Source organism: Halichoerus grypus, chromosome 4 (assembly GCF_964656455.1).
Source record: "Halichoerus grypus chromosome 4, mHalGry1.hap1.1, whole genome shotgun sequence".
In the NCBI taxonomy this organism is placed as follows: domain Eukaryota; kingdom Metazoa; phylum Chordata; class Mammalia; order Carnivora; family Phocidae; genus Halichoerus; species Halichoerus grypus.
This window is the reverse complement of record NC_135715.1, coordinates 38,948,158-38,964,494: the sequence shown is the minus strand read 5'-3', so window position 1 is coordinate 38,964,494 and position 16,337 is coordinate 38,948,158. Positions and strand designations below refer to the sequence as shown.

Below are 16,337 nucleotides of genomic sequence, written 5' to 3'. Positions count from 1 at the left end.
CCACTCAAATTTAAGTTGACTCTTGTCATTTATTAGTTACATGACAATGGATAAGTTATTTAACTTCTCAGAGTCCCAAATTCCTCATCCGTTAAAAAGTAGGTAAAAATATATAGTTTTCAATGTTACTGGGAATATAATGAATGTGAGGTACCGGGGCAGGTAGTTGCTCAATCAGTAGTAGCTGTTGCTGTTTATGATATAAACCAGAGTGAGCACTTACCGTACATTATGACACAAGCTTAAATTAAACCTCTAAACTAATACACTTTGTTTCTATTAAGAGAGCTGTATTAAGCTCTAAATCTTGTATCTAAAAGACACCAAAAGAAATTTGAAGAATCTTGTAACTAAGTGCCAGAGCGCAAAACATTTTCAAGTAGCAGATATTATTTTGGTGAAAATATTTCAAGCTTAGGTAAAAGTAAACATCATTATGGAAGCTGGTTGGGAGTTTTTCTATGGTATTGCCAATAAAACCACAAGATATGTATTGCTATCTTCTTTTATAGATGAGTGAACAACCTATATATAACTCCATGTTAGCTAATATAAATACCCTTTTTATTTTGTCATACTTATCATCGGTGATCATCTTAACTAACACTGATAATGAAACGGAACTTCTAATCGCACTTTTGGGGACTTGATTGCAACGCCACTGAATGTTATTTTAGCACAGGCATTCTTGTGTCAAAGAGAAGTCATGCTACTACAAATTTTGCCTCAAATTTGTTTACAAATAAAATTGTATTTTAGTTCAGTAAAGAAACAAAAACTTATTAAAACAGTGAATATCTAGATACTGTGAATGGTGATTTCAATTATTAGTTTAGAGCTTCATGGGTCTTTTGTCCACCAGGGAAAAACAAGTGGAAAGAGGTATTCTTGCTATTTTACAAAGAAATTCTAATTGATAAAGGGGGCAAAACAGTTATTGAAGAATCTGCTAATGAGGCCCCTATGGTCCTGCATTAAGCATCTTCTACTATACCAGGTGTGTGATTGTCAAAGATTTTGTAATCATGAGGGGAATAACTAATAAAGATATTTTAAGGAATGCTCACATTCAGCTTCCATATTAATGCTATTTTTCCTATGCTTAAAATAATTCATCAAATTAATAGCTCATACTTGAAATATTTTTGCTCACTGGCAGTCAATTCCAATATTCTTCAGACCCATTCCCCTCCCTCTTTTTTTCTCTCTCTCAGTCTTTCTTTAACTTGGTTACAAAGTTTGCAGCCCAAAATATCCTCACAAGCCTGTATGTAGAAAATCATGACACATAAAGTTTTCATAAAATTGCTTCTGGATTGAGCCTCATCTTTCAATATTGTCTTATGGGTAGAACTTTCAGGATACTCAATAATACCTATAAGGCTTTTTTAAAAAGTTTGAAGGGAGGAGGTGAAAAATATAAAAGCTGATGAAATATAAAATCCCTAATATCACTATATAATAAATCTTTTAAGAATTAGGTAATTCTAAACTAGACATCTAAGGAAAAGCAGAACAGAGGAAAAGAAAAACTTAGAAAGTTTAGCTACCATTCCAATCAAATCCTGTTGGGTCAGGAGAACTCTAATATTTAAAAGACATATTAGATAGACACTGAAAAATCACTATGTCAAACACCAAATTATTGTACTCTGATGATACTGAGAAGGAAATTATTTGCATATAAAATGTATCTGATTTGTCTAGGAGCAACTCATTTTCTATTCCGATTTCACAGCCTAAGGCACTGATGGAGCCTGGGGGGATTTAAAGTAGAATGTGGAAGAAAAAGAGCATCTGAGCGCCATAGAATAGTGCAGAGCACGACATCTAACTGTGGAATGTTATTTCCATAAGCAGTAACACATAAAAAAGAATTAATCTTATGACTAGGTGACCACAGTTTAGTTGTTACAGGATTAAAAATAATATTTGAGGAAAAAATTAAAACAGGTGTATCAGTTCTGGCTTAAACATCAGCCATCAGTTTGGCTTAAACATTGTTTTCTATAAAGGTCAAGTGGTAACATCACTCACTGCTATTTATAGTTCCAACGGCAACCATCACAGCCCCAGTTTGTCCTAACATTATCCCAATCCTGTGGTTATATGTGTTCATGCTTGCTAGTCACTCTGGAGCAGCCTAAATGAGGATAAGCAATCGATAGACAACCAGTATAATTCCTAACAAGCATAAATGCAAATTGTTCACATGGAACTGTTCACTTTCACCTTTTCTGGCAGAAGCATGATGAATGGAGTCAGTGATGGTTGTGGAAATTGATTTTTCATAAGCAGCAACTCTTTTCACTTGTCAAAAAATGAGAAGATCGCTACCATGGGCTGATGCACGTGGAATTAATAGAATAGAGATGACCACCTCAAGGCATTCTGACTCTCAGAATTCCTAAAGCAATTCCTAAAGCAATAAAAACAGTATCTAATTTGATCGTAAACAAAGAAGGCATGCATTAAAGTAGATTTATTCTATTCTTTAAGCAGAATATATAAGAAAAACGAAGATTATTACCAAATAACTCCTGGCACATAGTTGATAATAAATATTTGCTGAAATGTGTAAATGAATGGAAAAGGAAGGAAAGAAGGGAGGAAGGATGGAAGGAAATACAGAAAGAAAGGAAGAAAGAAAGAAACATATCAAAATAAAGATGAGTATTATTTACCTAACATATATAAATAAAAACCGAAAAGACAAAAACAAAGATATCTTTGGAAATTGTATTGATTTCATGGTGGTTTTTCAGATAGTACTGGGTATAATTTGCCTATTTTTCTGTTCTTTATTAAGTATAGCAGATTTTTTTTTTGGTTAACCATGCTATCCCACCTGACAAATTATCCTTCAATTGTTCTTAAATAGAGAACAAGGACAAATGCTTTATTATATACAATATAGTGAAATTCAGGTTCAAAAATGGCCTAGTCTCTTTAAAGAAATGGTCTAAAAAAAAAAAAAAAAAAAAAGAGTCAAAGCTGAAAAACAGTGAATGTTACTACCAAAACGCAGGCTTTTTAAAATACTAGCAGGAAGGACTGGAGCCAGTTACAAACAAGTTATCAGCAGTTTAGTACTAATTAGTGAAACATAGTCGCATTGATGTATAAATTTACTACTGAAATAAAACAGACACAAATGCTTAGTTTACCCAGTGGTCACAGGGAAAAATGGACAACAGTATCACCTTTTAAAAGTCAACATATAACCTGCTTCTCCCTCTCCCTCTTCTGCTCCCCCTGCTTATGCTCTCTCTCTGTTTCTCCCTCTGTCAAATAAATAAATAAAATCTTAAAAAAATATATAGCATTTAATGGAAGAATTTAGGATTCCTTTTAGTTATGAAGATAAAAGATGTTGTAACATTAAGAAAGTAGGGACACCTGGGTGGAGGAGTCCATTGAGCAACCGACTCTTGGTTTTGGCTCAGGTCGTGATCTCAGGGTTGTGAGATGGAGCCCCCCTTAAGACTCTCTCTCCCTCTCCCTCTGCCCCTTCCCGCCTCTTCCCCCCCCCACAAATAAATGAATAAATATTAAAAAAAATTAAGAGGGGCGCCTGGGTGGCTCAGTCGTTAAGCATCTGCCTTCGGCTCAGGTCATGATCCCAGGGTCCTGGGATCGAGCCTCGCATCGGGCTCCCTGCTCCGCGGGAAGCCTGCTTCTCCCTCTGTCTGCCACTCCCCCTGCTTGTGTTCCTTCTCTTGCTGTGTCTCTCTCTGTCAAATAAGTAAATAAAATCTTTAAAAAAATAAATAAATGAAAAAAGCTTTATAAAAAAAAAAATTAAGAAACTAGTGCCCTCCAACTAAATAGGCTTGTTCAGAATTTATTTAATAACACCACAGACTAATTGTAAATAATCGCCATGGAAATTTAAGACTTAACTAGTGTAACTTCTTTGTAGCTTAATCATTTCTTCTTTTTCACCTACAGCTTTCTCTAGAATATTTTTATTAAACTGTTATTAATCAATGATTGTTATGAGACAAGATGCACAATTTCTCACTAATCCCAAAGTCTGTTTAGATATTCATATAAATGCAATTTATTGAATGTTTATGCTATTAAAGTGTTACATTTGCACAGAAATAAATACTTATCAAATTAGGTAATAATGCAAGCCTGTTAGTCACCAATGCTTGGAGCGAGCCTGGTTTGATGCACAGAAATAAAAAATACATTTATCTGTCTGAGTACAAAAATCCAAACATCCATTATTGGGCTCCCAATGAAATAGTCATCTTCAAATGCACTAGTTCTATTAATTGAACTTTTAAATTAAATGTAAATATTATATTGGGCTGGTCTTCCTCATTACATAACATGGTTCTAATATAAATGCAATTATTTTCCATGATATTTCAAAGTTTAGGGAAAAGTTTATTGAGTACTGCTATTTATTATGGCAGGTGCTTTACATATATCCTATATGCTTCCTGGAACAAATCTAAAAGTTGGAGATTGTAATTCCTTCTCACAAACTGGAAAACTAAGAAATGAAGAAATAAAGTAACTACCTCAAATTTTCCGTAAATGTTAGGTATGTAGAATGCAGCATGTACACCTGAGGACCAACCGCACACTCTTTCCAGGACACCTTGGTCTGGCCCTAGATAAGATGGTAAAGGTGTCTAAGAAACCAACAAACTAAAACTAAACCAGTTCTAGATCAGTAGGATTGTGATCAAGTGTCAACATAGCCGGAGTTAGAACCCAAGTGCAGGGTGCAAGGTGCACAATCAATACCCCCAACACACACACACACACACACACACACTCATAATCACAATATTTTTAAACTGGATTTCCTTGACCTTACCTAAGTTAGCATTAATACTCCTTTCCAGGTTTGTGGACAGCATGGAGAGAGTAGGAGGAGAAATTTCTCTGTAGGAATTTCAAAAAGTTAGGTGTACTTTCATAAATATTTTCAATCTCAATGGGTTATGAAAGAAACAACATTTTTGTAAAACAAGTCATAGTTTTGTGAATCTTGGTCTGTTGATGATATCGTATAGTTAGAGTATGAACTCAATTGATTGGATAGTAATAACCATTTGCATTATTAACGTTTTGGGATCACAAAGTTGTACAGGTTTATTAATTCTTTTAATGATGAATGTTGCATATACCTGTTCCCTCTTCCTAAATTTGGGTAGGAAAGGGAGTCTGCAGAAGACTAATACTGTACAGGACACCATTTTGTTTAGGAATTTTAATTTAAATGTGTTTAATTTAATTTGTTTAGGAATTTAATATAAAATGTGTTTCTCTCTCACACACAAATACACATCTATATATCTTTTTCACATCTATGTGATTGGTACATATTGTTGACTATACTGAACAATTACTGGACCATTTGCAAAAATCCACATTGTGTTTTTAAAAACTACCTAATGAATAGAAGCTATATGTTTAATGTTAAACATCTTAGCATTTTTAATTTAGTTCTCATTTTAACAGAATGTCATTATAATATTGTACTACTATTGATATGTTTGAGTAAAATCACTTAAGAAATTTCATACCAATGAAATTATGCATTTAATTAGTTCTGCCATTTTACAGAGATAAATAATTGATCCCAAGAATTTTTTTAACAGTCTAGAGAACTATTTCACTGGGGACCAAAATAAATATACCCAAATAAATCACTGCTGCTGAATATAAAATATATAGAGCTTTCCTTCTTAAAGGACAGAGTCTCATCTAGTTTCTTCTTTGATAACATTTTGAGAATATATATCTTTTATCAAGATTTGAAATCTTGACTGGTTTCAGAATATTGCTGTGGTAAGGAGCAGTCTTCATAAATTCAGGTGTATGATGATGTCCTTTTCTCCTAGCCACGAGCAGATTCACTTGCTGAACAAATGACAAAACATACATTTTAATTAAAATGTGTCCCCAAAAAGCAAGTCTTAAATTGTCTTTTACAGTTATATTGCTGCCCTTAATTGGTGTTTAAGTTCTGTTGTTGCTTACTGTTATAATTTTAAAAAATATTTGATAATGTTTCTCAGGAAAGGAGGATGTACTTCAACTCCAATATCAACCAGTATATAATTTTTTAAATAAAAATTCATTTATACTGAAGAGCACAGAAAATGCCTGTGTCTAAACTCTTATGCTGTGGCACAGTATCGGCAGAAAAGAAAATGAAAAAAAAAAAAAAAAGACTACACTGGGAATATATCAAATCAATAGACTAATTAATAACTCATAGTACTCTCCCCTTCCATGTTACAAAGGCTGACAAAGCCAGAAACAAGCAGTGGGAAAAAGAATCTGTGTTCTCTTTCAAAAAGGTGTGATAATTTATTTCAAATGAAAAGCCAAAGGGTTTAAAGTAAAGCTTAAAATGGGTGTCAATATGCATGACTACAGCAAAGGACCCTACAAAGAAGGGGTTCATCAGGGCAGCCAAAACCAACAGATGCGTTCCAGCTCATCACTCCCTTCAATTGAGCATAAGAAAGATAAAGTGCTTGGCTGTGCAGTCCATATTTTAAACAAATAAAAGAGAAAGCTACCTGAACCACCGGTTTGCCAAATTTGGATTTTCAAATCTTAACAGAGCTGCCTATTCAAGCATTGATTTATATATTTATTTTTTCCATCAAAAAACTTTCCATTTGCTTTCTCCCAAAGTAGTTGATGAGGAGAAGAAAAAAACCTTTTAAAGGGTATTTTTGCTTGGCTCGTTATTAAAAGGAACAATCTTGAAAGGACTGTAGAGAAAGACTTTGGATTCTGTTATTTACCCATTCTGTAGTCCACATTGGTTCAAGTTAATATTTACTATGGCAAGAAATATGTAGATTCCTTTATTATTGGAACCTACTTGACTGAAAGTCAACACCTCTGGTTAGGCTTTCATGGAATCCCTAAAAATGAGTGCACTGGAGAGAGTAACTGTTGTATCTTTTATAAAATATGCTTTGCAATTTCTCTTCATTCTTATTCATTCTAAAGGACAAACATAAGTTTCAACAGAAAAGAGAATTACGGGTACTTTAAAATAAACAAAAATAATGCTTACCTGTTACTCTTTATTCAGAGTAATTCAAAGTAAGTAATTTTTAGGGTAAGTAGGAATATTATAAATAATGAGCAAATTTTAATATTTATCTTATTCCAATAAGGTATTTTGTAAACGTTTACGTTAAAATGCTTATCTGCTTTTCAGGGACAATAAATTTAGTCATTCAAATATAAACCAAAAACATAATCTACATGTGCTATTCACGGCATTAGATACTACTGAAAGATAAAAAGAGGATTTATGTTTGGTGAAATAAACTTCTAGGCCCAAGATGAAGCTACCCTAGCCAGGTACCACATCAGCGAACCAACACTTAAATAACCTTTGTGTCCCCGTAAACTCTCCACTTGACCAGAAACAACAGTATTTCCAAGCAGCTGATCCCCAAATGCCAATCCAATTCTCGGCCCTCTCACCCCAAACAAGAAGGATTATGTGGCCCCAGTCAATCAGATGTTTTTCTATTTTTCTCTTTCTTGTTCTCTATTCTTTATCCTTTAAAGGTTTTCTGCCTTCTGACCCATTTTATGGTTCTCTGAATGGAGGCTGTCCACTTCACGTAGTGTTAAATAGATGTTTGCATCACCTAAACTGTTTTTCTTTAATGATTTTTAAACAGTTTTTTGGTGATGAGGAATGAGATCAGAAGCTTACTACTAACAGCCTGCAGGAGGATGAGATTCACAGGCCAGGTGCCTCCTGAACCCTTTGAGTTCACGGTTTCTGTCATAGTGAATGAGGGCTGTGAGTATGTCACTAATGGATTTGAATTCTGCTCCTTTGGGTGCAGCCTTGGGTGGGCTAGCTAGCTAGCTAGCTAGATAGATCAATTGATCTCAGAAAGGTTCTGGGCTCCTGAAAAGATTCTGGAATTTATTAAAATTCCCAGAGAGGTTCTGGGTCTCCAGAAAGGTTCCAGGAGAGCTATCCTGGGAGTCCACAACAGGTGGTAGCTCTTAGGGATTCATAAAGTCTCAAGGTAAATCCACAGTATAAACCGATAAGGTACCCAGGAAAATAAATTAAGACAAGAAATTCATCAAAATCAAAATATAAGCAGGCACAAATGGGACCATTAAAAGACATTAGGGTGTACAGCACTGTAAAGAAATCTTCCCTTGAAAGGAATAATAGATCAATTGCTAATGGCAATCTCAGAAGCCAAAGCCGCAAAATTGGTGGACATGGGGTGGAGCGCTGTAAAGCTGTTAGAGAGTTCATCCCCTGACTCTAAGATTCCTGTGCTAGGATAAATTGGTTACGGAATGGGTTAGGTTGACACTAAATCATCCTGCCAACCTCAAGAAAATTTCTGTGCAGGGAGGTACAATGTAAAATACCACAAAATCCCCAACCCAGCAGCACACCCTTCTTAGGTATTAAAGTGGCTCTGAGAGACCCAGAGCTTAGCTAAAGAGATGGGATCCTCAAGTTTCAAAGAATTGAGCACACCATCCTTTTGACACACCTGCTTATTTTCTGTCTAGGAACTGTGGTCCTGGAAGCTGTAGATACTGACAAAAATGGCAAAATCTACTAGGACAGCCTAGAATTACAATGACCATTATGAGGAATGTTCCAATTAGATAAGATTATTTACATCAACAGGAGTGCTTGAAAGAAAGAGTTCCCAAATCCAACAGAATGAAATACCTATTTTAACTGGCATGCAGAAGCCTTCAAAAGGCTTCAAAATTCCAAAGTGGCTTCACTGCATGTTTCATCTCAAAGGCTAATGAAAAATTAAAGACACAGGTACTTTAAACAAAAAAAAAAAAAACAAAACATAAGACTGACATGATTTCTACTACTCTCCTCCATCCTCTTTTATCTGAGGATACTCACAGTCTACTTCCTCTATCGGACTTACCTTTCTACTCTGAAGTGACCACAAGCCTATAAACAAAAGTCCACCAAGTTAGTGGGCTTATAATTGCAACACCTTCAAGACCATAGATCTAAGACACTTGGGCCTCCCCCATGCACCTTCCTGGGGGCCCATAACCAAAACATTGACCCTGATTTCCAATATCTCAGTTTCTCTCAAACAACCTTGCTGAATAAACACTTCTGGGGAAGTAGAGACACAGTTATAAGAAATGCATAAAGAGGGCAACTGGTCTGGAATGACAGAAGAACAAAAGAATGTAACCATGTGTAAGAGTATGCTCTTAACATGGTCTCTTGTATATCCTACACTGACACCTGAAGAGGTAATGGTAACTAAGAGTCACATTAAGATTGATATATTTTTTTAAGATTTTATTTATTTATTTGAGAGAAAAGTTTTGGGGGGGCAGGGAGAAGCAGACTCCCTACTGAGCAGGGAGCCCGATGTGGGCTTGATCCCAGGACCCCGAGATCATGACCTGAGCCGAAGGTAGATGCTTAACTGAGTCACCCAGGTGCCCCAAGATTGACACTTCAATCAAACCTCTTAAATGATCAAGAGGATAACCAAAAGGGGGGACTGCTGAAATAAGTTTCTAGACCCAAGATGGAGCCACTTCTGATGGGTAACATGTCAGCAAACCAAAACTTAGATAAGCTCCTATAAATGCTCTGCTTGGCCAGAGCAGAATACATCCAGGCAGCCAATCTCCAAATACCAAGCCAATGGGCTTTATACTCATTTCCTTATTCCTTCTCACCCCAAACAAAGTGGATTATGCGGCCCCACCAACGAGATTTTTCTATTTTCTTCTTTGTTGTTCTTTATTTTTTATCCTATAAAAGCTTTCTGCCTTCTGGCCCATTTTGCAGTTCTCCAAAATAAGACTGTTCATTTCATGAGATGTTAAATTAAGCTCATTTTATATCACCCAAATTGCTTTCTTTAACCATTTTTAACATATTTAATTTCTTATCTGTTCTACTTCTAGTAGGTTTGTTTTCTTTTGTCAATACTTCTAACTTCCTAGACTCTATTCAACTCATTAAGTATTAAAAGGATTTCTTCTCTAATAAAAGTACTCTATTCATAAACTATGCTTACCAGGTTCTGATTATAATGTAAATTCAAATTGAACTCTATGTCTTAAGTTATTTATATTTTTAAACCTTTTATATCTCTAGTGACCTTGAATTCTTTTTTTTTTTTTTAAAGATTTTATTTTATTTATTTGAGAGAGAGAATAAGAGACAGCACGAGAGGGAAGAGGGTCAGAGGGAGAAGCAGACTCCCCGCTGAGCAGGGAGCCCGATGCGGGACTCGATCCCGGGACTCCAGGATCATGACCTGAGCCGAAGGCAGTTGCTCAACCAACTGAGCCACCCAGGTGCCCCTGGTGACCTTGAATTCTTTGTTGTACAATTGTAAGTTAAAGGTAGAAATGTTTGTCTCCATTTTTATGTTCACCCAAAAGCAGTATTTTACACTAGATAAATAAGTACAATCATGTTTTCCTACTCAGATCTCTCTTAGACCTCTGGATTAGGAAAAAAATGAAGATACTTCAGAGGATCAAAAAGAAATAGGCAACTAGAGGAAAATTGAATCACAGAAATATAGTAGCTATTCCTTTTTGAACCTTACAGAGTAATAGGGTTTATATAAACATAAGCTAAACGGACCATTTTATATCCCTCTGAGACTTTCTGGAAGCCAAACTCATAAGAGTCATACTTCACTAGCAATGGCACAACATATCTTCTACCAAGTACTTAGTCAGTTTTCATAGAAAAAGGCAGTATTTTAAATGGCATCCTTAAGAGAGTAAGCCAGACCATTTATTTTCTGGAGGAAATAAATTTGGAGTGGTAAATGATGCAGGAACTTTTTTTATTAAGTCATCCTAATTTCATAGCAGTTCTACAAACTCTGTGACCAGAATCCCCAACTTAAAAATAAAAACATCTGTTAATTGTTCCTATATGAAATCGTTATCCTTATGTGAGGATTTTTGTGGTGCATTCAATTCCCAATGTGCCTTAATACCATAACTGGAAATAATTAGCAACATGTCTAGAAGATTTAGCTAAGAAACATGTTAATTTGGCCTGGAGATAGTTCTTTTATCCTGCACATTTATTTTCGCAGATTTCTTACTGAGTTTGTCTGTATTATTTTATGTCAACTGACTACTCGTAAAATTGCAGACTATATGAACACTGCTTTTAGAAAATGTTGAGAGTTGTTTTCTTTATTATTGAATTTTATGCCTCAACCTATATCAATATTTTGAAATTGTCAGTACAAAGCAGCATGAATCAGCTCACTAGTTCCTTGGCTTTTCATTCTTTTTTTTTTTTTAACTTTGTTGAGGAATAATTGACAAATATAATTGTGTATATTAGAAGTGTACAATGTGATAATTTGATATACATATGTATTGTTGAATGATTACCAAGATCAAGATAATGAATACATGCATCACTTCACATAGTTAGCATAAGTAACTTTTGTGTGTGGTGAGAATGCTGAAGATCCACTCTCAGCAACTTTCAAGTACACAGTACCATATTACTAACTATAGTCCATGCTGTTCATCAGATCCTTAGAACTTATAATTCTTATAACCGAAAATGTGTACCCTTTGATCTACATCACTTTTTCCCCTTCTCAGTCCCTGGTAACCACCATCCTATTCTCTGTTTATGTGAAATTGGCCTTTTTTTTTTTTTATTCAACATGTGTTACCATACAGTATTTATCTTTCTCTTTCTTTTTTATTTCACTTGGCATAATGCCCTCCAGATCCTAACTACATACAGTTGACCATGCTAACTACAACAACATGGGGGGAAGAAGGGGGAGGGACGCTAATCACCCCCCATGCAGTGGAAAATCTGTGTATAACTTTTGACTCCCCAAAAATTTACTAATAGTCTATTGTTGACTGGAACCCTTACTGATAACATAAACAGTTGATTTAACACATATTTTATATGTTATATGTATTATATACTGTATTCTTATAATAATATAAACCAGAGAAAGGAAAATGTTAATAAGAAAATTATAAGGGAGAGAAAATACATTTACAGCACTGTATTGTATTTATTAAAAAAAAATCCATGTGTAAATGGACCCACTCAGTTCAAACCCATGTTGTTCAAGGGTCAAGTGTAATGAGTTTCATTTAATATATAAACATACATGTATACTGTATACATAAGTATTATACATACAAGTATTAGAATTTTTCTATTTACATACACAACCATATGTATACGATTTTTTACTTCATGTATTTACTTTTGTCTTGGCATGCAGATCTTGAGTGTTTAGCATGCTCATTAATTTCAAATTTATCCGTAACTGCTAAGGAATGGACATCTCTGATTAAATTAGTTGAAAGTTAAAATGTGTATGGTTAGTAGATGACCAATATTCAAAGATTTAGAACCTGCATCATATCAGGCATATCCTACTTTCAATTCTTGACATGCTTCAGGCACAATTATGAATAGAAGTTTTTATTATGCAGTGCCTCAGCTATATTGGACAACAAATTAGTCTGAATTTGTGATACTTTAGATTTTTTAAACCATTAACCTATTATTGGTTTTCATTATTACTTTAAAAAGATATGTATTAAATAAAGACAATTGACTTCCCTAAATTCTGGATGGAAATAAGCTAGTACATATGCACCATATAGGTATTATTAAAATATTTATATAGAGAGCTGTATTGTGAAATTTTAACATGCATTTTAAATAGTTAATGAGTTTTTAGAGACTGTAATACATACTTATCTATACATTTAATAAGGCGATGCAAAATATTTAAAAACGTAAAATTATTGAGAAATAGAAATGTATTCTATCTCATATTCTCCATTAGATTATAAATTTAACAATATTAAAAATTATGTATATCAAGGAATTTTAGATTATTTTTATATGCTAAACAGAAAAAGTGGCTCTACTTTCAATATATGTTTATATGTTTTTAGTTTTCCATAAATATTAAAGTATAAAACTTAAGTAATTTTTATATTGCAGTATTTTCATACAATGTATCTAATAAAGGCAGCATATTGAGTGATGCCCCATTTAAAAAAGGAACATTAAATACACATATGCCCAACTTTATGCAAAAAAGTATAAAGAATAATTTATAAAGATAATCACTTCAAAATATTTCATTAGGGTGGCGCCTGGCTGGCCCAGTCAGTTAAGCTTCCAACTCTTGGTTTCACTCACGTCGTGATCTTAGGGTTGTGCAATAGAAGCCCGTGTAGGGCTCCGTGCTCAGCATGGTGTCTGCTTGAGTTTCTCTCTCTCTCTGCTCCTCTCCCCAAAGCTCTCTCTCTCAAATAAACAAATGTCTTAAAAAAACAAAATCAAATTATTTCATCAGGTATAGGCAGACTTTAATAAATACGCCATAAATCTATAGGCAATAAAACCCCTAGATTAAATAATTAAAAGTAGAGATTTTACAATATAGAATGAAAGTAATAATTTTGCAAGTTGCTTCTTTATATCAATGAGTTAGGCAAAGACTTCCTTTAATAATGAATCTTCATAAGACATCTCATATAATTTTAATTGCAAATGATAAAGTACTGATCTTTCAGGAACTCAGACTAGTTTTTGGGGTATGCTTAAAATCTCACCCTATTCTCAAAGTACATTTGGGTTCATCTCAGCAACTGTGCCCTAATATTAAATACTAAACATTCTAAGTAATTTTAGACAAAACTCATAAAATGGTTCAAGATATTTGTGGTATTTTTAGCTTCAGACCACAAAAAAGTTGTTTTAGGGGCACCTGGGTGGCTCAGTTGGTTAAGCAACTGCCTTCAGCTCAGGTCATGATCCCGGGGTCCTGGGATCGAGCCCCGCATCGGGCTCCCTGCTCGGCGGGAAGCCTGCTTCACCCTCTCCCACTCCCCCTGCTTGTGTTCCCTCTCTTGCTGTCTCTCTCTATATATCAATTAAATAAATAAATTCTCTAAAAAAAAAAAGTTGTTTTAGTGAACAAAACTGATTCTCTGACAGTATATTATATCAGTTATCAAAAATGTCAGGTTTTCTGATTCCTTTTTCTATGTAGTTATCTCATCTAATGTGTTCACCCTGTCAACCTAAATTTATAAAACATGTAATATTTATAAAGCATCTTCCTAAGAAGGCACTATGTGGACTCCAAAGATGAAGGATAACTGAGCAACTTTTTTATAGAGCCCTAGTTGTTTTGTATCCAAAAATTCCTTTCATTATTTGTCAAAATTAATTTGTTCAATTTAGGTCATTAAAAATGCTTTACTTATTTTTTTAAAGATATTATTTATTTATTCGGCAGAGAGAGCACAAGCAGGGAGAGCAGCAGAGGGAGAGGGAGAAACAGACTCCCTGCTGAGCAGGGAGCCCGATGCAGGATTCAATTCCAGGACCTTGGGATCATGACCTGGGCCGAAGGCAGACGCTTAATGACTGAGCCACCCAAGCGCCCCAAAGATGTTTTACTTATTAATACAAAATTGGAATCTATTAAATCTATTTAACTATTTTAAATTTATTTTTTAAAAAACTTGTCTTAACATACTAAGGTATTTCCAACAAATTTATTCTTTGACCTGCCAAAAGGTAGCTTGGGCTAAATTTTTAATTCCATCTTCATTTGCTTGAAATAATATGTATATAGCTAAATGTTCAAAAAATGTTAAGTCCAATCAGATATAGGATTATTATATTTGATTTTCCAATTAAAAAAATGATCAAGGTGAGACAATGGAGCATATTCTAGAAATATCCCAAGTGCAAGTTTGAAATCTGTCCAAAAGATTATACCCACATAAAAGGATAGGTTTTTGTAGCTGTCTTTATGTCCCATTGCTAAATATCTCAAGCTGTTAGGATGCTTCTATTATCAGCATAGTCAATGAATTAAGAAGAGAGGCTAAACTCTTCAGGAATAGAACAATTCCATAAGTTTAAGATATTCATGTTCATTCTGTTAAAATCAACAACATGGCATTCTTTAATTTTAATTTACTAGCATTTTCTAATCATCTGAAAGAGAAAGGTGGTTCTAGAATGTTTTCATTCCATTTGGCCTGTCACTAAATGACACATGGAATGAATGCAAATGTACTTCCTTCTTTTGGACACATTATATTTTTTTTCATACCATATTCGAGGAGCATTTAGGACTGTACTAAACTTTATTGTATTATCTCTGAGTAACATTAAGCAGAGTGTTTCAAAAGCTTTAAATAAGCTTAATGAGTTTGTTAGGTTATTGGTTTAGTTAAATCAAAATTGCCAAAGTAGTGATAAAAGTCAATGGGTTTCAAAACAAAATCAACATGATGAAATTCCTGTTTTCTCACACACCCAAGCAACTACTCCACATGAATGCCGTGATTCAAGAATTTGGCTAATAGACAACCAGCTTGATAAAATAAATGGTGCCAAAAGAAATCACAAAATACGTGGCACTGTAGAAGGAAACTATTCTCATTTATTGAAAATAATATAGTAAGTTGTTGCATATCGTCTATAATCATTGACTTGGTAAGGCATTAATATTTATCCTTAAAGAAACAGTAAGTAAAAAAAGCATTACATATATAAAATTACATTTCTAGTATTGAATTAAAACCTAGAGACTCCTTAAGGATTTCAGTAAAACTACCCAAAGAGTAAGTGCATTTAACATTCCAGAATCATTTTTAGGATGATAGAAAGATAACTTGCATGTTAAAGACCATATTGTATAACATATTCAAGGACTTACATAAATCATTCCCTGAGCTTGAATTCGCCACATGGTCATGGAATGGATTCCAAAATGGCACAATGTCAGGAAAGCACTGACAATAGCACTTATTAGCATATTACTCTCCAGGATTCCCTGAAAAAAATGCAAATGATGTCTGTTCTGGGTTTGGTTACTCTTGTTGTGGCTAATGTAGATGCATTCTAATAAAGGTCATGATTATTAAAGTTAAATTCCATTAAAGAGAAAGAGGTAATATGAAGAACATGGATTTTGAAGTTAGACAAATCTGAGATGAAATTTCAGTTCTGCCACTACTAGATCTGTGATCTTAAACAATTAACACCTGTGAGTCTCAGTTTTTGCTCCTTTATAATTAGAATAATACATTGTTTACTCAATATGTATTTAAGCGATTACTATATTCTTGCCAATAAAGTTAATCCAGGGAATGCATCAATGAACAAGACAAAAACCTTGATTTATGGTGGTGGAGTCAATTAGATAGTAAACAAATAAAATGATAGCAGAGTTATATGGGCTGTGAAGAGAATAATGAAGAACTAAAGAGTGAATGGGAAGAAGGGATGATTTTTA

The 16,337-nt window shown here is 34.2% G+C and overlaps 1 protein-coding gene across 9 annotated transcripts in view; it reads right to left on the bottom strand.

The window, feature by feature from the left end:
- PCDH9 (protocadherin 9) overlaps positions 1–16,337 on the bottom strand; it is a 925,839-nt gene that overhangs the window by 498,512 nt on the left and 410,990 nt on the right. For 3 of the 9 annotated variants that reach the window (XM_078070271.1, XM_078070279.1, XM_078070272.1), the window contains exon 4: positions 15,759–15,875. The exons of the other annotated variants lie outside the window; for them this stretch is intronic. In XM_078070271.1, coding sequence (XP_077926397.1) covers positions 15,759–15,875 — 117 coding nt within the window. The remainder of the gene's footprint in view (positions 1–15,758; positions 15,876–16,337) is intronic. 9 annotated transcript variants of the gene reach the window in all.